Source organism: Vombatus ursinus, unplaced genomic scaffold (assembly GCF_900497805.2).
Source record: "Vombatus ursinus unplaced genomic scaffold, bare-nosed wombat genome assembly UNPS02014786.1, whole genome shotgun sequence".
Taxonomy (NCBI): domain Eukaryota; kingdom Metazoa; phylum Chordata; class Mammalia; order Diprotodontia; family Vombatidae; genus Vombatus; species Vombatus ursinus.
In genome coordinates, this window is record NW_020954564.1 from 21,844,014 (window position 1) to 21,869,670 (window position 25,657).

At 37.3% G+C, this 25,657-nt stretch overlaps 1 protein-coding gene across 1 annotated transcript in view; it reads left to right on the top strand.

The window, feature by feature from the left end:
• LOC114047305 (b(0,+)-type amino acid transporter 1) overlaps positions 1 to 25,657 on the top strand; it is a 42,082-nt gene that overhangs the window by 13,479 nt on the left and 2,946 nt on the right. Inside the window, exons 6-11 of the mRNA XM_027868074.1 lie at positions 8,845 to 8,889; positions 10,116 to 10,239; positions 11,672 to 11,775; positions 13,651 to 13,747; positions 14,435 to 14,584; positions 15,985 to 16,159. Coding sequence (XP_027723875.1) covers positions 8,845 to 8,889; positions 10,116 to 10,239; positions 11,672 to 11,775; positions 13,651 to 13,747; positions 14,435 to 14,584; positions 15,985 to 16,159 — 695 coding nt within the window. The remainder of the gene's footprint in view (positions 1 to 8,844; positions 8,890 to 10,115; positions 10,240 to 11,671; positions 11,776 to 13,650; positions 13,748 to 14,434; positions 14,585 to 15,984; positions 16,160 to 25,657) is intronic.

Consider the following 25,657-nt stretch of genomic DNA (forward strand, 5'->3'; position numbering starts at 1 on the left):
GAGGGCTGGATATATAGATCTGGGAGCTATCCCATAAAAGTAGATGTAGTCACCAAGAGAAAATAGAGAGAAAAGAATCCAGTACAGAACCTTGTGGTACACCTAAAATTAGGAGAAATCCTACAAATGATTATGTCACAAAAGAGATTGAGAACTAAAAGAGAGCAATATCATGAAAACTAAGAGAAAAGAGAGTATATAGGAGGAGAAAGGGATCCACAGTGTTAAGTGCTGTAGAGAGGCTAAAAAAAAAAAAGGATAAGGACTGAGAAAAGGCCGCAAGATTTGGCAATTAAGAAATCACTGGGGGGAAGAAAAGAAATCATTGGGATCTTTGACAGCAGTTTTAGCTGAGTTATGAAATTGGGAAACAAACTTCAAAACGTTGAAAAGTAAGTAAGAAGAGAAGAAGTAGGGGCAGTAAGAGTATATAGCTTTTTCTAGTTTAGCAAAGAAAGGGAGGAATGATGAAGGATCTTAGCTTGGGAGGGTGATAGGGTCAAGTGAGGGTTTTTAAGGGTGGGCGAGACTTGAGTGTGTTTGTAAGCAACAGGGAATGAACTAGTAAATAGTGAAAAATTGAAGATGAGAGAGACAGAGACAAAGAGACAGAGAGGTGGAGAGAGAGAAGGGATAATCTTGGTGGGAATTCTCCCTGGAGGATACAGGAAGGGGTAGGATTAAGGAGACAATAAGAGGGAATGGCCTTATCTGGGAGAAAGAATAAACGAAAGAATGAGGGATGATATCAAAAGGTTTTGAAATATAGAGCAGGGGAGAAGAAGGAGCTCAAAGTGAAGGGCTTTAATTTTCTCTATAAAACATGAGAGGAAATCCTCTGCTGAAAGTTGATGTGAGAGGTTTGAGGAGAGGAGAAAAGACTTAGAACGGCTGCAGTGGGGAGTGCATAGAAAATCAGTTAGAGAGGAGTGAAAGGATTGCTTTATTTCCACGAGGATTCAGTTGATATTAGAGAACTTGAATACGTAGTGGAGCCAATTCATCACCATTAGAATATGTAGAGTAGTGGAGGTGGGGGATAGTGGACAGCTGAGATTTAGCAAGTCATGAGTGTTATTGGGACAGAGGGGCAAAGACTTAGACCTGGAGGACAGTGCAACATTGCATTACTTAACTACAAGGTCAAGACTGAGAAGGGAAGACAGCAAAGTAAGAAAAGAGGTAAAGTAAGAAAAAAGACCTAGAAGAGGGTCCCAAGGGAGATGACAATCTAGTGCAGTGAAAGGGTCCTGGACTAGGAGTCAGGAGACCTAGGTTCTAGGTCAACCTTTTCATGAGCTCAGTGCTCTTTAGCAAGTCTTTCCTCTCGCTGGGCCTGTGTTTCGTTACCTGTAAAATGAAGAAATCCCTTCCAGATGTGAAATTCCATAGATCTGTAATTCGACTTTGAATTTAAAATACCTGATTTCAAACTCACATTGGCCTGTTCAGGTGATACATCTAGCCATGGAAATGAGAAAAAGAATAGTAAGCTCCATCTTACAAATCTTAGCCATTAGGGTGAGTAGGCATGAACTTATAGGTTAATTTCTTTCATTTTTAAACAAGTTTTAATTGATATTTTCTTTTTCTTACATCACCGTGGGGTCTCATGTGTCTATCCTCCTCTCCTTCCCAGAGAGCCATCCCATATGACAAATATTATTTTTTTTTTGGAGAGGAAAAAAGTCTGCACTAGTGATAAATATATTGAAAAAATGTGAAAACATATGCAATATGTAACACCTGTGGACCTTCCACCTCCTCAAAGGAGTGGTTTGAAGGTATCTTCTCACATCTCTTCATTTGAGTACCATTTATCTTTATAATTTTGTTATATTTATTTTTGTTTTTTTGGTGTGTCTTTCTATTTACTTTATTATAATTACTTTGTATCTCCCATAATTGGAGTGTAGAAGTAGAAGTCTATACAGCAAGGAGGAAGGGATGAGGGGCAGTGGTTGACTCTGGACCTCACTCTCACTTAAATTAGTCATAGGAGGGAAGACTATAGTATACACAAACAGTTGAGTACAGAAATACATTTCAGTCAACAGAAAAACAGGAAGGAAAGGGTTTAAGAGAAAAGGAGAATTAAGTGAGAGGATAAACTAAGGGAGGAATTAGTTGTAAGCAAAACAAACTCTTAAAGATGGGGCCAGAAACAAAGAGAGGGATTTATAAAAGAATAGGTTCGAAGGAAATACACAATTAGCAGAAATAATTGTGAATATGAAAGGGACAAACTCACCAATAAAATGGAAGAAGATAGCAGAAAGGATTTGAAACCAGAATTCAACAATATGTTATTTACAAGAAACACACTCCGGACAGAAAAATGTAAGTGGAATTAATAAAAGGTGCTACAACAGAATCTTTAATGCTTCAGCTGAAGTAGGAAAAAAAAAAGCAGGAGTAGCAATCATAATCTCAGAGAAAGCAATAGCAAAATTAGACCTAATTAAAAGAGGTAAGCAAAGTAATTATGCTTTGCTGAAAGGCCACATAGACACTGAATTATTATTAATACTAAACACATGTGCACCAAAAAGCATACCATCTCAATTCTTAAAGGAAAAGGAAAATGTTTATAGAGAGAAATACATAGTAAAAAAAACATAGTAAAATACATAGTATTATCTATCTAAAACCAAGAACCATCATTATCTTTAATGTAGACAAACTAGAGGTTTTTCAGTAAAATTAAGAGTAAGGAAAGGATATTCATTATTACTATTTAATATAGTGCTAGAAATGTGAGCTAAAGTATTAAGACCAGAAAAATAGAGGGAGTAAGCGTAGGAAAAGAAGAAACAAAATATCACTTATTGCAGATGATATGAAGGCTTACTTAAAGAATCCTAGAGTCAACTAAAAACTAATTGAAATAATTAGTAACTTAGGCAGAGCTGCGTGATATAAAATAAGCCCACACAAATCATCAAATATTACTAACAAAATCCAGCAGGAGAAAGAAAGAGAAATTCTATTTAAAATAGCTTGAGAAATCTACCTGCCAAGGTAGAGAGTCTGCCTGCCAAGACACACAGGAACTATATGGACACAGTTATAAAACACTCTTTACACAAAGAAACACAGATATAATTGACTGAGCCAATAAAATAAAAATGACGATACTAATCCTAGGTAATTTATTTGTTCAGTACATAACAATCAAACTACCAAAGTATTGCTTTATAGAACTAGAAAAAACAATAACAAAATGTATTTGGAGGCACAAAAGATCAAGAATACCAAGGGAATTAATGAAAAAAAAAGTGAGAAAGAAGGCAACTTAGCAGTATAAGATCTCAAGCTATACTACAAAGCTGTAATCATCAAAAAAAAATTAGTACTGGGTGAGAAATACAGAAGTTAATCAATGGAACAGATTGGGTACACAATATGTAGAAGTAAACATGCATGTAGCCTAGTGTTTGATAAACCCACAGATCCCAGTTATTGAGGCAAGAACTCACTATTTGACTGTAATTATTTGGAATGCTGGAAAGCAATCTGGTAGAGACTAGTTACAGACCAACATCTCATACCATATACTGAGATAAGCTCTAAATAGGTATACAATGTAGACAGAAAGGGTGATAAACAACTTAGAGTAGCATGGAAAAAACCACTTGTCAGATATATGGATAGGGGAAGAGTTCCTGACCAAATAAGAAATAAGAAAGGTTCACAGGAGGTTAAATGGTCACTTTGATTACATAAAATTAAAAAGTTTTTGCACAAACAAAGCCAATGCAGCTAAAATGAGAAGAGAATCAGGTAAATGGGGCAAAAATCTTTGTAGCAAATTTCTCTAATCAAAGTCTCATTTCTAAGATATATAGGGAACTGATTCAAATTTATGGGAATAAGAGCCATTCCTCAAATAATAAAGGGTCCAAAAATATAAATAGGCAGTTTTCAGAAGATAAAATTCAAGGTATCAATAGCCATATGAAAAAATGCTCTAAATCACTGGTAACTAGAGAAATGGAAATTAAAACAACTCTAAGGTACCACCTCACAACCAACAAATGGACTAAGTTAACAAAAAAGGGAAATGACAAATGTTAGAAGAGCTGTGTAAAAATAGGTACATTAATGCATTGTTGGTGAAACTGTGAACTTGTCCAACCATTCTGTAAAGCAATTTGGAACTACATCCAAAAAGCTATTAAACTGTGAATATTTTTGGCCCCTTGATACTACTACCAGGTCTATACCAAAAAGGACCCATACAGCAAGTCTTTCTTGTGGCAGCAAAGAATTGGAAACTAAGGAAGTGCCCATCAATTGGTGAAGAGATAAACAAATTATGGTGTTTGAATATAATGGAATACTCTTGTCCTATAGGAAATGATGAATGGGGTGGTTTCAGAGAAAGCTGGGAAGACATGTATGAACTGATGCAAAGCAAAAGTGAACAGAATCAGGAGAACAGTTTATACAATGACAACGATATTGTTAAGACAAGTAGTTTTGAAAGACTTAGGCACTCTAATCAGCACAATGACTAACCACATTTCATTCCATGATGAAATTTGCTACCTACTTCCAGATAGAGAGGTGATGGATTCAAAGTGTATGTAGATTGAGACATACTTCTTTGGAGATGACTAATGTGAGAATGTGTTTTGCTTGACTATACAAATATATAACAGGTTTTGATTTTCTTGCTTTCCCAACTGGGAGTGGGCAGGTAGATGGGAGGTGAAGGAAAGAATGTGGACTTAAAAATAAAATTGAATTTAGAAAGAAAGAAAGAAAGAAAGAAAGAAAGAAGGAAGGAAAGAAAGGTTGGCACTAGATTATGGAGGACTTTGAATATTTGACTATTGAGTTAGTATTTTCTGCTAGAATCGCTAGGGAGCCAATGAAGGTTTTTGAGTGTGAGGGTGAAATGGTCAGACCTGTCCGTTTAGAAGGTTATTTTTGTTGCTGTGTGATGGATAAACTGGAGAGAGACAGAGAACCTGGAGGCAGGGGGACCAATTAGAAGCTATTACTAACAGAAAAATGCTATGGACAATAGAAGAGGAGAAACACCTTTTTATATGAAAGAATTTCATTATGAGGATGCCTCTTCTGGAAGCCTTGGCTCTCTGTTAGCCAGACACTACCCTACATTTATTTCCAGAGCTACTCCAAGAAGTCTATATGAATGAAGTAGTCACTGCCTTCCAGATACTTTAGCAGATCAGCTAGTATTTTATCTCTTTCTATTTCAACTTTTTTTTTTTTTTTTTGGTAAGGCAACAGGGGTTAAGTGTCTTGCCCAGGGTCACACAGCTAGTATATTTCAACTCTTAAATACTTACAGTGTGACCTTAATTCTCTGGCTAGGGAATAATGGAAATTCAAGTCTCAGCTAAAATTTCCTTTCAGGGACAATTGGAATGTCAGCCAGGGCCCTGAACTATCTTTGGAGATGCTTTTTGGCCGCAGCAAGTTCCCATGTTACCTTGGTCGTTATAGAAACCTGTTTTCTTTCAGAACCTCTACATGGTTACATCCTTACTTCTTCCATTTGTTTCCCAAAACTACATAATTGAAATTTAAATGCCTATATTAGGGGCAACTAGGTGGTACAGTAGAGAGAGTATCAGGCCTGGAGTCAAGAAGACCTAAGTTCAAATTTGGCCTCAGACGTTTACCAGCTGTGTGACACTGATCAAGTTGCTTAACCTTCTGTTTGCCTCAGTTTCCTCATCTGTAAATTGGGGATAAAATAGCACCTACCTTACAGTGCTGAAGACAGGGGTGAAGAATGGAGTCTTACCTGAGTGTACTTGATGCCTGTCATTGAGCTCACATGACTTGGCAGTACATTCTTGTATGAGGAGGATAGGGGTAGGAAAGACCTTTCTGGTCAAGTTGGCAAGCAATATACATTTATTAAGTTCTTACAGGGTACCGGGCACTGTGCTAAGCATGCAGGTACAAAGAAAGGCAAAAACACAGTCCCTGCCCTTAAAAAGCTCACATTCAAGATGGGAAAACATGCAAAAATTGTACATATAAGATACCTATAGGGGGGCGGAGCCAAGATGGAGGAGTAAAAGCAATGACTTGCTTGAGCTCTCCCCCAAACCCCTCCAAATACCTATAAAAATGGCTCTAAACAAATTCTAAAGCAGCAGAACCCACAAAAAGACAAAGTGAAATTTCCAGCCCAAGACAGCCTGGATGTTTGATGGTTGATCAGAAAGGTATATCTCACTGGGCTGGGAGAGGAACACAGTTTGGCGTGGGCGTGCAGGCTGCAGCAAACCTGGAGCAGTCTTCAGTGGACTGAATCACAGGCAGCTGTGATAGTTTCCAGACATCTCAACCCATGAACGCCAAAGACAACTTAAAAGGTCAGTGGGAAAAGTCTGTTTCTGCAATGGTGAGAGAGAAGCACAGGGTCCCAGCCCCATTCCCCTAGCTTGGCCCCGGGGCAGTAGCTGCTTCCTGAGCTTCTGGCCCACAGACTGAGGGGGAATCGAGTGACTGATAAGAGGGGGATTGCAGGGATCTCTCTACTGGTGCAGGATTCTCTTGCTTTGCCCTTGCTTGGATCTGGGTCACAGTTCTGGGTGGGGGTCCTGGGGCAAGGAGGAGCACTGGCGTGGTGGAGCTTGTATTGACTCTGGAGAGGAAATCCTCCTCACAGTTCCAAGACAGAAAAGAGTGCTTGAGGTCACTCATAGAGCAGAGCACAGGACAGAAAAGGAGTAAACACCTCACCCTTGATCATAGCACCTTGGAAAAACTGAAAATTTACAGGTCCCTAGAAGTATCTCTGAAAACAGCTGCACAAAACCCCTGAAGCTTGGGACAGTACATTCGCCACACTGGAAACAGACCCCTACCTTAACAAAGAGTTTATAACTCAAGTAATTGGCCGGGATCATGAGCAAGCAGCACAAAAAGAGTTATTATCTTATATTATCTTACTTTGGTGACAAAGAAGATCAAAACACACAACCAGAAGAAGACAACGTAGCCAAAACTCCTACATCCAAAGCCTCCAAGAAAAATGTGAATTGGTCCCAGGCATGGAAGAGTTCAAAAAGGATTTTGAGAAGCAAGGAAAAGAAGTAGAGAAAAAACTGAGAGTGATGCTAAAGGAGACCCCAAAAAATACTGAAGAAAATAACACCTTAAAAATAGCCCAACCCAAATGGCAAAAGAGGTCCAAAAAGCCAATGAGGAGAAGAATGCCCTAAAAAGCAAAATTGGCCAAATGGAAAAGGAAGTCCAAAAGATTACTGAAGAAAATACTTCCTTAAAAATTAGAATAGAGCAATCAAAAGCTAGTGACTTTATGAGAAATCAAGACACTGTAAAACAAATCCAAAAGAATGAAAAAATAGAAAATAATGTGAAATGTCTCATTGGAAAAGCAACTGACCTGGAAAATAGATCCAGGAGAGAGAACTTAAAAATTATTGGCCTATCTGAAAGCCATGATCAGAAAAAGAGCCTACACATCATATTTTAAGAAATTATCAAGGAAAACTACCCTGATATTTCAGAACCAGAGGGCAAAATAGAAATTGAAAGAATCCACCAATCACCTCCTGAAAGAGATCCCCAAAGGAAAACTCTTTTGTTGTAGCCAAATTCCAGAATTCCCAGGTCAAGGAGAAAATATTGCAGAGAGCCAGAAAGAAACAATTCAAGTATTGTGGAAACACAATCAGGATAACACAAGATTTAGCAGCTTCTACATTAAGGGTCCGGAGGGCATGGAGTATGATATTCCAGAGGGCAAAGGAGATAGGATTACAACCAAGAGTCACCTACCCAGCAAAACTGAGTATAATCCTTCAGAGTAAAAAATGGTCATTCAATGAAATAGGGGACTTTCAAGCATTCCTGAAGAAAACACCAGAGCTGAATAGAAAATTTGACCTTCAAATACAATACTCAAGTGAAACATAGAAGAGATAAACAGGCAAAGAGAAATCATGAGAGACTTGTGAAGATTGAACTGTTTATATTCCTGCAGGGAAAGATGATATTTGTAACTCATGAGGGCTTTGTCAGTATTAGGGTAGTGGGAGGGAAAAAATTATATGTATGTATAGATAGGTAGAGGGCACAGGGTGAATTGAAGATGAAGGGGTGATAGCTGGAAAATAAAATTAAGGAGTGAGAGAGGATTATACTGGGAGAAGGAGAAAGGGAGAAGTAGAATGGGGTAAATTATCTCACATGAAACAGACAAGAAAAGGCTTTTACAGTGGAGGGGAAATGGGGAAAGATGAGAAGGAATGAGTGAATCTTATTCTCATAGGATTTGGCTTAAGGAGGGAATAACATACACAATGGGGTATGGAAATCTATCTTACCCTACAGGAAAATAAGGGGGGAAGGGGACAAGAGAGCAGGGGGTTGATAGAAGGGAGGGCAGATTGGGGGAGGTGATAATCAAAAGCAAACACTTCTGAGGAGGGACAGGGTCAAAAGAGAGAATAGAATAAATGGGGGGTGGGATAGGATGAAGGGAAATATACTTAGTTTTTCACAACAGGACTACTATGGAAGTTTTGCATGACTACACATCTATGACCTGTATCAAGATGCTTGCCTTTTCAATGAGGATGGGTGGGGAGGGAGAAAGGGAGAAAATTTGAAACCCAAAGTTTTAAAAACACATGTCAAATATAAAAAAAATTAAAAATAAAAAGATACCTAAGGTGTAGATAAAAGATCATTTCAGAGAGAATGCAACTTACTATAGGAGGAGAGTGTTGGGGAGAGGAGGACCAAGAAAGTCTTCCTGCCAAAATCAGGAGGAATATTGTTGGAAAACCACAGATATACTAGACATGGCTGTTTTTCTTTCTTCAGGAATCAACTCAATTACATCACAGAAGAACTTAAAAACCCCTACAGGTAAGTGTCTCTGGGCCCAGCCAGAGTAACAAGAGGCAAGGTGTAGTGGCAGGTGTAATCTCTTCCCACAGATAGTCAAAACTACTCCCTCGTGGCTCCTCTACTATCCCTTTGTACCTCTTTGAAGATGAATCGGAGGCTGGTTTCTTCAGGATAGAGAGCTCATTAGCTAGCACTTTCGGAGCTTTTGGTGGGGGGCAGGGTGGTGGAAGGCTATGAGATGAAAGTGTCTAGGCTGGCTGTGGTAGATGGAGCTTTGATCTGTCATTTAGAAATATCAAAACGAGTAACTTTATTTTCTATACAGCCATAACATTGATCTAAGTCTTAGCAAAACTTTTCACCTTCCATTTGGGCCAAATGGGTAGGAAAGCTAGATGGCATAATAGCTAATGCCCTGGCCTTGGAGTCAGGAAGACAAGAGTTCAAATCCAACCTCAGATGTTTTCTAGCTGTCTGATCCTGGGAAAGTCACTTTGCTTCTACTTGCCCAAGTTTTCCCTACTGTAAAATGGGGATAGTAATAGCACCTACCTCCCAGAGTTGTTGTGAGGATAAAATGAGATGATAATTATAAAGCACTTTGTAAATGCTAGCTATTATTATATAAATGCCAGTATACTCCTACCCTTCTCCCAGTACTTACTTGCTCATGGCTTTTGTAACTTGGAAATGCATGCTCATTAGCCTCATGAAAGGGTAACAAATCCACTGTCTTGACAAATTCTGGAGCAGTCTTCTGACAAAGGACACACCACTGATTTGACGAAGGAGCTGACACAATGCAGGCCATAATATCCCAACTGCTTCAATGAACAAATGCTCCTGAGTCTCTGAACCCCAAGTTTTTAGTAGGTTGTTTAACATTGCACACAAACACACACACACACACACACACACACACACACACACACACACACCCCACCATCAAAAGTCATGAGCAAGTAACACACACACAGGGTTATAGTTCAAGATTTTTTCCAATCTGCTTTTGGAGGTATGTGAGCTGATCTTGTATCTAAAATAGGAGAACCTGGTTGAAAAACTGATTTTTTTCAATTGCTTTTTATAATTTTAGTTATAATATTATTGAGTTAAAATTTGAGCTTCTCTGTAATGATTTTTGTCCATTAGCCAAGTAATACTAAGGAAGATTTATGCCATATATTTTGAGAAATACCAACAGCTTTGAATGCTTCTATGTTCTTATGTTTTTGCAAACTTAGAAACTTGCCCCTGGCTATCGTCATTGGCATCCCCCTGGTAACTGTGTGCTACATTCTAATAAATATTTCCTACTTCACTGTAATGACTTCTACAGAACTCTTACAGTCCCAAGCTGTGGCTGTGGTAAGTCATCCAGAATTTTTGCAAGACACTGTCTTATTTATTATCATTATGAGTAATTGTGTTATTATTAGTGACTAGAGGCACAGAGGTGACCTTGAGTTCTTGAATGCTGTACTGTCTAATGACCTTGTGGTCCCATAACCTCTGATATCTCTTTTCCTTCTCTTTGCTTTGGGGAAGATTCAACCACCTAGTTATCATAAGTACCTAAACAGAGTTTGATGACCCCAAATAAAAATTTGCCCTCGACATTTTTGTTGGGTGGCCTTTTCACTTACAATCAAGATGAGCAGCTGATTTTACCCTAGGGCAAACATTGGCTTTGGAGTCAAAGAATTGTAATTGAATCCTGGATCTGTCACTACCTATGTGACCTTGGGCAAATCACTGGGCCTCAGTTGCCTCATCTATCAAATCAGGAAATTGAACCTGACTTAGTCAAAGATGTCTTTCAGATCTGAATTTGTGATTCTATGATCAGAAAGACATGCCTCCCTTGAGAATGAAACAACCCCTAACACCGGGATGGTAAGAAAACAAATTCTCTTGAATCATTAAAGATGGTCAGATGTTTCTTCACAGGAGATAGAAGCATTAAAGATCATTTCTCCTTCAATAACAAATGCAGCTATCATTTCTTACAACCCCCCTATCCCGTCCCATACTCCCAATGTCCCTACTGCAGAACTACTGTGGAATCATCGTATCAGGAACAAGCATTCCACCCACCCAATGGCTGTGGCTTAGTGTAGGGGGAGGAAGTCTAAATCACTGGTCTCAAACTCAAATGAAAACAAGGGCCTCTAAAGCAGCCATATCAAAGGATTCCTTCAGGTCACATTTTGACTTAGAAAATCACATATTAACATTATCTATGTTTTATTGTATTTTTTTACTTACTCCCAATTAAATTTTATTGATTTTGTTCTGGACACAAAAGTATTGTGGGCTATATGTTGCCCATGGGTCTTGTGTTTAACATCTCTGGTCTAAATTATCAATCAGAACAGGAGTTCTTAAACTGGGGTCCATAAATTTGTTTCGGTTAACTATTTTGATAACTATGTTTCAATATAATTAGATTCCTTTGTAATCCTATGTATTTTAATTTATACATCTAAAAGCATTATTATTCAGAGAAGGGGTTTAGAGGCTTCACCAGGCCACTGAAGGGTCCATGAACAAAAAAAGGTTAAGAACTCCTGAATTAGAAGGAAAAGGGTTCTTTGTTCATCAAAGACAAATCAATGTTTCGTGTAGGATAGAAAACACTTAAGACTTTTAAGGTAATTGTAGCGTGTGTCAGGCATAAATACGGAACTAGATTGAATTGCCAACCCCCAAGATCTGAAATGAACCAGTCAACCCAAGTTTGTTTCCTTGGCCAAAGAACTTTTAACTTCCTCTGGAGCAAATTCTTTTCCTCTCCTAGACTTTTGGTGACCGGGTTCTCCATCCAGCTTCCTGGATCGTCCCACTCTTTGTAGCATTTTCAACGATTGGAGCTGCTAATGGGACCTGTTTCACTGCTGGAAGGTAAAGTTTCAGGACAACTAGTTGTGTTAAACATGGGCAGAGCAAATCAGCTTTGTGATTCCCTCAAGGAGGAAAATTCAAGTCATTTCCACAAATATTTATTAAGCACCTACTCTGTGCAAAGCAATCCTCTGTTAAGTATTAAAAATGAACTACTAGGGGCAGCTAGGTGGCACAGTGGATAGAGCTCTGGCCTTGGGGTGAGGAGGACCTGAGTTCAAATCTGGCCTCGGACACTTGACACTTACTAGCTTTGTGACCATGGACAAGTCACTTAACCCTGATTGCCTCACCAAAAGGAAACGAAAACAAAACAAAAACAAAAGCAAAACCCTACTAAAGTCCCTGCCCTCAAGGGGCTAATAATCTAATAAAGCAGAAAAGACATGAATGCAAATATAAAAAATTATAATATGCTAAGGGCATAGGAGAGATAAAAAGTGTTCTGAGAAAGTTTTGGTGGTGGTAGTCGGAACAAGGAAAAGGAAAGTCACATCCAGGTAGAGGTGATCAGGAAGGCTTCATGGAGGAAGTGGTATGTGAGCTAGACTCTAAAGACAGGGAAGGCTTTCAGTAGGTGGAGGTTAGGTAGATATGGGGCTCAACGTAAGTGGATAACATTAGGAACTACATGGAGGGGACAGGATAAGATCAATTTAAGTAGTCCAATTTAGACAGAACTCAGAGCATGTGAACAGGTGGAATGTCAGATGAGGGTAGATTAGAACCAAATTGTGGAAAGCCTTAAATGTTGAAATATGGGGTTTGAACTTTTATTTAGAAGAGAATGAAGAGCAGAAGAGTTCTCACTTGTAGATCCAAGAAGATATAGCATGTGCAGCGACCAGACCCCAGTAAAATTCTCTTGGCAGACAGGCTCAACCAGGATGAGGGAAACCAAGAGGCCTTAAATCAGTCGGTGACTAGGGAAATGTCTGCCCCAAGCACATGGAGACTTCCCCTGGCTGAATGGGTGGATGAGAATAATTTGTTCCAATGGGCCATGAAGGCTGCTAAAGCAGGCACTGTGGAGCGCTCAGAGCTTGGTCAGACATTGAAGACACCAAGGTTAACCTCTGCACCCCTGTCATTGCCAATTGTCCTGACTTTTGTCTTGCCACTGGACTACAATGAGTCTGGAAGACAGAGTGAGATGGACCACTTTAGGCAACTCTGCTTCACTCAAATATAATTTACTAGCAAGTCAAGACATCACCTGTGATATCATTGATCTTCTTCAAAAATGAAGGATGAAAAACAAACAGCGACGACGTGATCAGAACTGCGCATTGGGAAGATTACTCTGCTAGTGTTATGAAGAACCAAGTTAAGAGGAGATATTAAAGGCGGGGGGATCAGGAAGGACATGGTCATAAATCCAATTCTACTTTTCATATGTAGAGGGCCACAAAATGATCAGTAAGAAATGGTTTTTAGAAAGTAACTATTTTCACTTCAAGGAACTTCTAGAGCTTGACATAAAGTACAAAATCAGCCCACAGAGTATCTGCAAACTTTTGAATTCCCCAAGCTCCATATTTTACCCCCTCTAGAGTAATTTGCACATCTGAGTAGTTTTCTGATTATTAGAAAAGAGGAAGTAGAATACACTAGTCACATTTTCTTCCAAGAGCCATGTAAATATCACATTTACAAAACAAAATTCACTTTTCCAATATTCACCTCCTCACACTGTCATGAAATTGAGATCTAAACTCATCCACCACTAAAGCCAACAGTGCAGTTGAAAAAAATGTTTTATTTCATTAATGAAGTGACATTATATGTGTACAAGGCTCAATAAATGTGAAAACATTTCTCTGAGGGCCAGTACAGTTCTTTCCTGAGCATCCCAAGTTATTTTTATTTTGTCAGGTTGGTTTATGTGGCAGGACGGGAAGGTCACATGTTAAAGATGCTTTCTTACATCAGTGTTAAGCGCCTAACTCCAGCACCTGCCATCATCTTTTATGTAAGTACAAATTCTTCAAGGTAAACCCTTCAGACACAAAAATGTTTGTTGTTAATCACAACGGTTTCCAAATAAACAGCATTCTTTCCTTTATTCCTGGGAGAGATTGTCTGTGTAAAGTGAAAATGTCCAATAGTTTACCAAGTTTCTTGTGCCTTATTGAGTATCCCAGCCATAGTTTGTCAGTTCCTGCTTAAGCTATTCAATGTGTGTTTACCCCAAACTACTGACCCCATGTTATAGATACTTGAATTTTTTTTCAAGTCTAGTCACAAATTATAGATTCTATATAAGCAAGAAGACAGAAGAAAGGAGTGTGATCTCAGCCAAATGTTGTTGACATGATCAATATAAAGCTCTCTTTTCCCCCAAGGCCAAATGAATTTGAGTAAGAAGTCAAGTGGAATTAAATATAATAGTTGTTAGGCCAGTTCAGGTTGTTTTTTTCTCTTTATCATGGAAACACCAAATCCTTGTAGACATGTCAATTTGTATCCATTGAGCTTGAAGGAAGCCAGTAATAGGTGCTCGTGTCTGCCTTTGCTGCTTGTGAGGTAAAAGATGTCCCCTTGTCTCACGGCCACCTCTTCAAATCTGTATTATTATAGGAGGAATTATTTTTTTCAGGGACATCAGGATAATGTTTGTGTTCTAGTAACCTCAAAATTCACTCTTTTCGTCATTTAGGGCATCATTACTATCCTGTACATCATACCTGGAGATATAAATACATTAATTAACTACTTCAGCTTTGCTGCATGGTTCTTTTATGGCCTGACTATAGTAGGACTGATTGTGATGAGGTTTACAAAGAAAGACCATAAAAGACCTATCAAGGTAGGTTCTGTTTAAAAAGAAAAAGCCCTCTCCTTCCTTTAAGGTTTAACTTTCCTTTCTTTCCTGATTACTTTTTTATTCTGTTTTGTATATATTATACATTTATTTACAGGTACATGTATAGTGTAGGGAGAGAGTAGAATATAAGATCCTTGAGGGCAAGCTCTGTTCTTGTTTTTGACTTTGTATCTCTAGTGTCTGACATGTATTAGGTGCTTATGAAGAGCTTGTTGATTGATTGAATTGGTAGGTCCCCAAACTTTCATTTTTACCATTTACTGACTTGATCCCTTTATTAGCTTGTCTGATTAGACATCACAAATACCTCTGACATAGCTTTTCATAGCCTAAGACTCCTCGAGTAAATGGGTTAGCTGATTCATGTATATGCACTTTTAATAAAATATTACCAAGGTTGAAACATGCATGAAACATATTTCCAGTTTATTCAGTGTATGAAGTGTTAGCAGTCTTTGGTAGGCATCTTGCTAGGGCATGTAAATGGTTCCCACTCAAAGGCCTCAGGAAAATTAAATGGCAGCATATCCCTACCCCTATCAAGTGCCTAGTGTTCTCTTGTATCCAAAGTCTTCAAGTGGCAGTATACCTTTTCTGGTTAAACCTAAGTACTAACAAATCTTAGCTAGTAGTTCAGTATAGTATAAACAGCACTGGAATTAGAGTTTACAGAGGTTTAAATTCCACTTCATATAATTCCTAGTTATTTGACCAGGAGCAAATTTCAGCCTCTCAGCCTATTTCCTTCTTAGTAAAATCGAGATAATACGTATACTAACTACCTAACTAATGTATACTAACTACCTAACAAAGTTGTTGTTAAGAAAGTGCTATAGAAGTTAGAATTATTTTTGAAAGACTTAAGAATTCTGATCAATGCCATAACCAACCATGATTCCAGATGACCAGTTATGTAGCATGTACCCACCATCTGACAGAGAAGTGATGGACTCAGGGTGCATATTGAAGCATATAGTTTTTGGGCATGGTCAATGTGTGAATTTGTTTTACTCAACAATATATAGTTGTTAGGAGAATTTTGTTCTTTTTTTTTCCTCCAATGGTAGATGGAGATGTGGGAGGGAGAAAAATCCATTTTTGTTAACTAAAAAAAGATGAAAAATAAATAACAAAAATGAGAGTTATTAAAAGCTGCTAATAAGAGATCTAGAATTTTGTTTTAGAGAGCTATTATGTCATCCTAGAACAAAATCTTAACCATCAGGAATGAAACCAGGTCAGAGTAGAGTTTGGACATTTGACACAAATTGAATGGGCGGCTCTACAAATTCATACTTCTAGAATCTCTTCTGTTACATAAGGCATAGTTTGAATACAAAAGAACACCATAACCAATATCAACTTGTTGCTTTGTTTTACAGGTGCCTGTTTTTATTCCCATATTGATGACCTTTATTTCAATTTACCTCGTATTGGCACCAATCATCACTAAACCAGAGTTACCATATCTATATTGCGTGTTATTTATACTGAGTGGACTTCTGTTTTATTTACTTTTTGTTCACAACAAGTTCAGCTGCGTACAGAGGATTTCAAGTAAGTATAAACAAAACACATTTGCAAATATTCTGCAAATAAAATATAGTTATCCGCAGTTAATTGTATAAGCTATTTGTCTACACTAAGCACCTGTTTACTGAAACTGGTAGATGAAAGGGAGCATTTTAACACTGTCATTGAATAAAACTCCTTACACTAAAAGGCAAGAAATTTTCCATCCAATCATTGAATCGCTGTCTTTAGTAGTCAGTCAATCAGCAAGCACTTATTAAGCACCTACTAAATGCCAGACACTGTGCTAAGTATTAGTAGTCACTTCTGTTTGAAAATGTAACCAAAATTGACTGACCACTTAAACAATTCCCCTTAAACAATTCCCACAATTAAACAATCTAACAGTCGTACTTCAGAGGGTACTAGAATGTAACAGATATCTCATCATTTAATATAAAAAAAAGAATGAACTACAACATCAAATATCTAATGACGTTTAGAAATTCATTAACTTAATTTGTCCCTGACCTCCAATCATGGCCAGAAGTAGGTTAATATATCAAGTCCTAACATGGTTATTACTGGTTTTTCACATGGTTATTAAAAAGAGACATGGATTAATGCTATCTTCCAAGGTCTGATTATGTTGGGCGAGTAGCTGCTGTAGATTTAAGCCAGGTCTGGAGAAAATAGGGAAGGCTTAGCCAGGTGACAAATTATAATTTAGCTGGCATTCAGTAACAGCTAGGGCAAGGTTATCAGTGGGTCAAAGAGAGGCAGAAAGATTAGAACAAGGGTATCCATACTTTTTAAGGGCATATGGGGCATAGTTGGAAAAACTATATTATTCCACTGAAGTAGTATAAAAATAGTAGTCTTAGCAAAACACCCAAAACAATTATATACCAGATTAAGTTTCCTTTATGAAAAAAAAAAGAAAGAAAATGTAACCAAGGTAGTACTTTAACCCCTTGTAGAATGGGTACTCCAGAAGGGGCTTTGATTTACTTTGTATTTTTCAGATATTGAATTTTCTGTGTAGAATTTTGGGTGTATAGGATAAAATATCATGCACATAATATTCCAATGAGCCTACTTGCGTTAATTTAAAAACTAAGTTGCAAAAGTCACAAAAAATAAGTTAGGAAGTCTTTGCAGAGGAATCACAACCAAATTCAATTTACAAAATTTAGCTTAAAAATTATTTGTGAATACATGAGATATAAATTATACAATGTAAAATACTTATTTGGTTGGCATTAAAGTAAAAAAGTCTCTGCCCTTAAGATCTGAAAATAACTGTACTCTTTCTGATATATTTTGAGTTTTTGTTCATATAGTTAAATGTTATTTCTACAGAACTCTCTTTTGTTTTAATAAAAGTTTTATTGATGCCTTCTGTCAATATATTATGATCATTTCTGGAAAGGCATCCCCTCTCTGTCCAAAGCTTCCATTGTAGCAAAGAAAAATAATCAAGCAAAGACACCTGATACACTGACCAAATCTGACAGCATTGCTGTTGTGGTCCCCTTCTCTGCTTTGATGAGGGAGCTTTGCTTCACGTCTGTTCTCCAAGACCATCGCTGGTTAGCTTCCTTCTAGTCACCTTCTTTTGCACTGTTGCAGTTACTGTGATTATTGTACTTTTGCTTCTGCTAATTTCACTCTACATTTGTTGTTGTTGAGTTGTTTCAGTTGTATCTGACTCTTTGTGACCCCATTTGGGGTTTTCTTGGCAAAGATACTGGAGTGGTTTGCCATTTCCTTCTCCAGCTCATTTTACAGATGAGGAAACTGAGGCAAACAGGTGACTTGCCCAGGTTCACACAACTAGTAAGTGTCTGAGTCCCGATTTGAACTGAGGAAGATGAATCTTCCTGATTCCTGGTCCAACACTCTCTCCACTGTGCTATCCAGCCGCCCTTCACTCTGTATTAGCTTATGCAAGTTTTCGTTAGTTTCTTTGCATTAATTTCTTACTACATAATAATATTCCATTTCATTTTTAATAGCATAGATTTTTCAGTCATTCTTTAATTGATGGGCACCTACTTTGTTTCCAGTTCTTTGCTGCCATAAAAAAGATGTCTATGAATATTTTGGTATATACGTGGGGGGAGTGCATTTAGATGGCACGATGGATAGAAAGTTCTACCTAGAATCAGGAAGTCTTTAGTTTAAATACTGCCTCCAACACTTCCTAGTTGTGTGGCCCTGGGCAAGTCACATCATCTCTCACCCTCTGTTTCCTCATCAGCAAAATAAGGTAAGAATAGTACCTACTTTACATGTCGGGGAGCGTTAAATGAGATAACATTTGTGAGTCGCTTTGCAAACATCAAAGGAATATAGAAATGCTAGTTATTATTATTATTATATTTGACTTTTGATTTTTTATTTTACCTCCTTGGGACATCGGCTCAGTAATAGGGTCATTGGACCAAATAGTATGAATCATAAAATCACTGAATTTGAGAATTATAAGAGATCTCAGTGTTCACCTAGCCTAAACTACACTTAAATAAGAAAGCATCTGGGTGGTATGGTGTACAGAGTGCTAGACTGGGAGTCAGGAAGACCTGGGTTCAAATCTAGCCTCACATACTTACTAGCTGTGACCCTTGGCCAAGTGATTTAAACTCTGTCTGCTTCAGTTTCCTCAACTATAAAACTGAGATTGTAATAGCACCTACCTTGTAGGATTGTTGTGAGACTCAAATAAGGTAATATTTGTAAAGTGCTTGGCTCAGTGCCTGACACATAGTAGGGACTTAATGAATGTTTTTTCTCTTCCTTCCTTCCTCCTTCAATCTATCAGACCCAAGTCAGATGAAACCTTTTATTTACAACGTAGCCCATTCTATTTTTGTATAACTTTAATTGTTAGGGAGCTTTTCCTTACACGAAGCTTTAGTTTTCTTCTTGTCAACTTCCACTCATTGAAAGGTTAGTCACTTTTCTTTAATAATTCCAAATTGACATCCAGGATGCTTGCCCCAATCCACAGCTTCACCGTAAGTATTATTGATGCTCCTGTCTCTGCACATCCCCTTCAGCCTGGCCTGTTTTTATTTTTTTCATCTTTGCCAATATGTAGGCCGTGAGGATAAAAACTCAGAATTGTTTTAATTTGTTCCTCTCATCATAAATGATTTGGAACATGTTTTTATCTGGTTGTTTACATTTTGTGATTCTTTTTTTTTTTAATTTTTGGAAACTGTTCGTGTTCTTTGACCACCTCCCTATTAGGAAATGCTTCCTGGTCTTATATATGTGTGGCTATTCCCAATATAGCTTGGATATTAGACTTTTATCAGTGATAATTGATGTAACCACTTTCCCTGCTTGTCAGTTTCTTTATATTCAATCTTCAGTGATTTTGTTCACATAAAAGCTTTACATATTAATGTAATATAAATTTGTTTTCTTTTATGATCACTTTTATACCTTGTCTAATAAAGAATTGTTCCCTTTGAGAGTTCCTCACCAAACAAAGGATGGAGGTAATCACAAAAAATAAGACAGATCATAAGAGAAGCTATAAAATGGGTGGGGGGAGGAGGAGCCTTAGTTCAAATATCTTTGGTAATGGTCTGATACCTAAGACATGAACGAACACAACAAAAGTATGTATAACCAAAAGCTATTCTCCGATATATAAATGGTCAAAGAATACGAGCAAATATTTCTCTAAAAAATTGCAAACAACAACCTATGAAAGATTGCCTTAAACCACTAATGAGAAATATTAATAATTTTTATATAGCACTTACTATGTGCCAGGCAATATCCTAAGGACTTTACAATTGTTATATCATTTGGTCATCACAGCCACCCTGATAGTTTATTCATTGCACCATCTAGCTATTCCTACTGTAAGTTAAAATAACTCTGAGGTTTCGCTTCATGCTGAGTCAATTAACAAAGGTGACAAAAGATAGGGATAGTCAATGCCAGAGGGATTGCAGAAGACAGATACATTAATTAATTTGGAATTTTGCTAAGAATATGACTAAAATACTTTGACCTAGATATCCCATTGCTAGCCATGTACTCGAAGGAGATAATAAAAGAAACATACAAGATACACCAAAAGAAATTTTTAAGTTTTTTTTTAAATTTATTTTTAGTTCTAAATTCTTTCCCTTTCTCCACCCTTTACCCCACCCATTTAGAAGGCAAGCAATAAGATACATTATACAAATGAAGTCATGCAAAACATATTTCCAAATTATCCATGTTACAAAAAAAGCAAGAAAAATAAAGTGGAAAAAATGCTTCAATTCACACCCAAAGTTTTAAGTTAGATAGCATTTTTCATTGAGTCCTTTGAAATTGTTGTGAATCATATTATTGATAAGAGTAGCTAAGGTCAAAATATTTATAGCATTTTTTATAGTAGCAAGGAACTGGAAATAAAGTAAATACCCATCAGTTGTGGGGTGGCTAAACAAATCTTGACATGTCACATTACTGCTGTCTAAGATTTGAGGAATATAAAACAGAGAAGAGTTATATGAATTGATGAAAAGTAAAGTAACCAGAATCAGGGAAATAATAAACACAATGACTACAACAATGAAATTGAATGCTGTCTAATTAAAATGACCAAGTTTAACCCCCAAAGAAGAGGTAAGAAAATAAACCTCCCTTATATCATTGAAGAGTTAGGGGACTGTAAATGTAAAATATTACATATGCTATCAGACTCAGTTGGTGTATTGGCTAGTTTTTTTTCCTTTTTCTTTTCTTCTTTATTATAAAGGACGACTTTCTGGTCATTGTATGAAGTTGAAAAGGCATATATTTGGAAACAAAAATGATGTAAAAACAAAAGATATAAATATTTTTTAAAAAAATTATCCCAAAAAAGAATATTAAAAATAAGTTAATAATAAATTAGAAAAAAAAGTAAGTCCAAAAAAATTATTCCCCTAGTCATGGCTGTGGGGAAATAGCTCTTCTCCATCCTTCTATATTTTTTTTTAATCCTGGGTCTTTTTATAGTCAAGTCAAGTATCCATTTGGAGTTTATGGTTGCATGTTATAAATACTGGTTTAAACCTAATTTCTGCCAAACTGCTTTCCAGTGTTCTCATTAGTTATTGATGAATAAGGAGTCTTTTCCTCAGTAATTTGTGCTTATCAAACACCGGGCTGCTGTTTTTGACTTCTCACTGTTGCTTAGCAAGGTTGTTCCACTGATCTACCTTTCTGTTGTTTTAACAATACCAAATAGTTTTAAATGCTCCTGTCTATAAATACCAATTCTCATTTTGTTGCTCATTGGGCAGAGTTCCTCTGAAATCCATTTCCTCTGGATTTGATAACAAATAAGAGCTAGTAAAACTGCATTTGCCTGAATTCTTACAAATCTTTAACATCAACAGGAATAAGGGAGAAAGAAAAATGCCTCTGTGTGTATGTGTATGTGTGTGCATTCACCAAGCTAGATGTTGAAGGATAGCTTATAATATAAGAAGTATTGAAGAAATTCATTAGAGAAAAGAAAATTCAAGAAAGGAATTAACAAAACAAAAACAAAACCTAGATGTCTACATACAAATATACAAAGTATGGGTAACAAGCAAGGTAATCTAGTGATACTAATGTGAGACGAATTTGACTTCATCCATTTCACCTATCCTTATATGGCCCCTCACTGTCTTAGCTGTCCTCTTTCTAGACATGTCAGCTTGTTAATTTCCTTTCTAAACTAAAACACCAAGTATGGAACATAATCCTGCAGATATGGTCTGATCAGATCAGAGCATGGGGAAAAAAAATGACTCTCTTTCTTCCTGGAAACTATGCCTCTCTTTTTTTTTCCTCTTTTGGGTGAGGCAATCAGGGTTAAGTGACTTGCCCAAGGTCACACAGCTAGTAAGCGTCAAGCATCTGAGGCCATATTTGAACTCAGGTCCTCCGGACTCCAAGGCTGGAGCTGTATCCACTGCACCACCTAGCTGCCCCAACTATGCGTGTCTTAATGCAGCCCAAGATCCTATGAGCTTTTTATGGTTCCCATATCACACAATGGACTCATATTAAGCTTGTAATCCACTAAAATCTTCAGCTTATGGCTGTTGTATGGGAAGAAACACTGAATTTCAATTCAGAGGATATGAGTTCATGATTCCCAGCTTTTCCACTAGGACAAGTCATTTACCAATTCTGAACTTCAGTTTCCTCATCTGTAAAATAAAAAGAATGGACTAAATGACCTCTAAGATCCCTTGCAGCTCTACATTTAATATTTAATTTAAAATTTAATATTTAATTAATTTAATTCTATATGTAATATTTTTAGACAAACTACTATCTAAGTCATCCTCCTCCACATCTTGTACTTGTGAAATTGGCTGTTTTTTTTTTAACCCAAGTATAACTCTTTATATTTCTCCCTATTGAATTTTATCTTATTAGATTCATCTCAGTGCTCTAAACTGTCAAGGTTTTTGGATCCTGACTCTCTTGTCCAGTGTGTTAGTTATCTCCAAGCTTTGTGGCATTCGCAGATTTAATAAGCATGCTATCTATGCCCTTATCCAAATCACTGATAAAAATATGAAACAACACAGGGTCAAGCTCCTGCCAAGCTGACATTGAACCAGTTCTGGCCATTCAACCAGTTCCAAATCCATCCATTTTGTATTGTCATCTAGTTTGTATCTCCATCCTTTCCACAAAATTGTATGAGATACTTTATCAAATGCTTTGCCAAAATGCAGATAAACTCCATCTAGCACATAATCTTGATCTACTCTGACAGAAAACCAAGTAAGATTAGTCTGGAATGAGCTGTTCTTGATGAAAGCATGTGGGCTTTTTGTAATCATCTCTTCCTTTTCTAAAAGTTCACCAGCTTTTTTGATGATCTGTTCTAAAAATTTCCCGGGAATCAAAGTCAAGCTTACCAGCCTATAGATTGCAGACTATTTTTTCCCCTTTTGGAAAGTCCCGACAGCATACGCCCTTCTAGAGCTCTCTCTTATTCTCCATGTTCTTTCACATATTGCTGACAACCAGTGGCTCAGAAATCACAGCAGCCAGTTCTTTCAGTACCCGAGGATATAGTTAATCTGGGTCAGATGATTTGAATTCATTCAGGGCAGCTAGCTGCTGCCTTTTTTCTTTACTCATCTTGGGTAGTAAATCCCTGTTATCATTTTTGTTCTGTCCCTTTTAGTCCAAAGATCATCTTCTGTTATAAAAGGAAACAAAAGGAATAAAAAAATTCTACCTTCTCTCTGTCATCAACTTGTCACCCTATTCATCCCAAGCAGTAGTCCTATCTAAGGGTGGAGGTTGAAACTTTTACCCCCTTGAGAGCCTACAGTTAAATTTTCAGTGTGAGCATTTACTTTTCAGAAATTGACAGATTTACAAATCAGGGTCTGATTTATTCTCTTGCTGATTGTCTATGCAGATTAAACTTTAAAATGTGTTGTGAATTTTCAGAGAGCCCTGGGAGTACACTCCTGGTCCTATCCCTTTTTTAAAAATCACTTTCTGTTTTCTAGCTAAAAAGTCTTTTTATTGCCTCACTCTCCTCCCCTGGCGTAGCTTATTATATACTACTGAAATTCTTCTTATAGGACTATGCCACAATCATATTCGGCCTCTATTATCTGCCATCTCTCCTGATCTGACTTTCCCTGTAGAATTTTAGTTGATGAAGTCTTTGAAACCTGTGAAATTTCCCTTTCTAAAATCTTGGGTGCATGTCAGACTATGCCTAACTTTCTTCTCCATCATAGACTCTAGGAGGGATCTGGTCACTTTCCTGCAAGGCTCCTATCCTTTCCACATTGCAACCAATTTTTCTAGTTAGTAACAATCAAATATAGAATTTCCTCTTGTTAACTCCTCCAACTTTTCTAGGACTCAATTATCTTTAAGGAAAATTAAGAAACTCTTAGCTCTTCTGTTTGTGGTAGAAAGCTTTCTAACAAAACTCTGGCTAATTGAAGTCCTTCATCAGTAATCTGCCATGCCTCCAAGAGAGAATGTGTGATTCGGTGGAAAGAGCTCTGGATATGACATCAGAAGGCCTAGACTTAAAAATCCTGGCTGTGCTATTTACTCCTTATCTGACTTTGGGGAAGCTGGTTAACCTCTCTGGGCCTCAGTTTTACTCATCTATTAAATGAGGAAGTTTGAGAAGATGAGCACTAAGTTCTCTTCTAGCTCTAAATCTGTGGTCTGCTAAGATCCCAGAAGAGTGAAGATGAAGCCAGCTACCCACTTCCTGACAGAAATGAGGGACTCAGAGTAAAGAATGAGACATGTTGTGGGGATAAGGCTACTACGGAAATTTGTTTTGCTTGACTATGCATAATTTTACGAGTTTTATTTTTTTAATGGGGGAAGGTAGAAGAAAGGTGGAAGGGCAGGAAAACATTTTTGTTCATTGAAAAATTTAAATTTAAAAACATCTATAATCCTATAATCTTTTCCAAATTCTTCATCTAGTTCCTCTTTCTATCCAGGTGGCACATAGTAAACTCTAATGATAAAATTGCTTCCATTTCTCCCTCTATTGATCTTTATCCAAATGATTTTCACTACACTTTTCTACTCTGGGTCCTGGATTTGCTCACATGATTATCTCTATTTAAATATTCATCCACCCACTCATACCTCCTTTTATTTGTCCATTAAAAAAATAATAAAATGTATCAATCCAGAACCATATTTCTGTCATAGGTTTCATCCCACTAAATCAATGATACAGATGAGGTCAACTTTGCTTCCTTGCATTTGTTGTTGTTACTGTTGTTCAGTCGTTCAGCTGTGTCTGACTCCTTGTGATCCCATGGACCATAGCATGCCAGGCCGTTCTCTCCTCTACAATCTCCTAAAGTCTTTCCAAGCTCCTGTTCAATGCTTCCATGACACTATCTATCCATCTCCTCCTTTGCTGTCCCCTTCTCCTTTTTTCTTCAATCTTTCCCAACATTAGGGTTTTTCCCCCAATGAATCCTGTATTCTCATTATGTGACCAAAGTATTTCAGCTTCAGCTTCAGTATTTGACCTTCCATTGAATAGTCTGAGTTAATTTCTTGACTGTTAAAGTCTTGACTGATTTGATCTCCTTGCTGTCCAAAGGTCTCCCAAAAGGCATTGCCAGCACCACAATTCAAAAGCATCTATTCTTTAGTGCTCAGCTTTCCTTATAGTCCAATTCTCACAACCATACATTGCTACTGGAAAAACCATACCTTTCACTATATGGCCCTTTGTCATATATCCCTAATGATTCCTTGCATTAGAACCTCTCATTCTTTTAGTTGGTTGTCTAAACTTTTGATATCCACCTATAGACACATGGAGCCAGGAGTTTTACTCCTGACTTCTTTATTGGATTGTGTGTCTTTTGTCTTACTTGCTCTTTTCTCCTTCACCATAGCTACCTCTCTATTGTACTGCATCTAGCTTGATGAATATACGTAGGCAGACTTCTCTTTCGTCTTTTTATATTGAACACCCTTTAGATTTGCAAGACACTTGGCAAATAACCTTCTAGCCTGTTA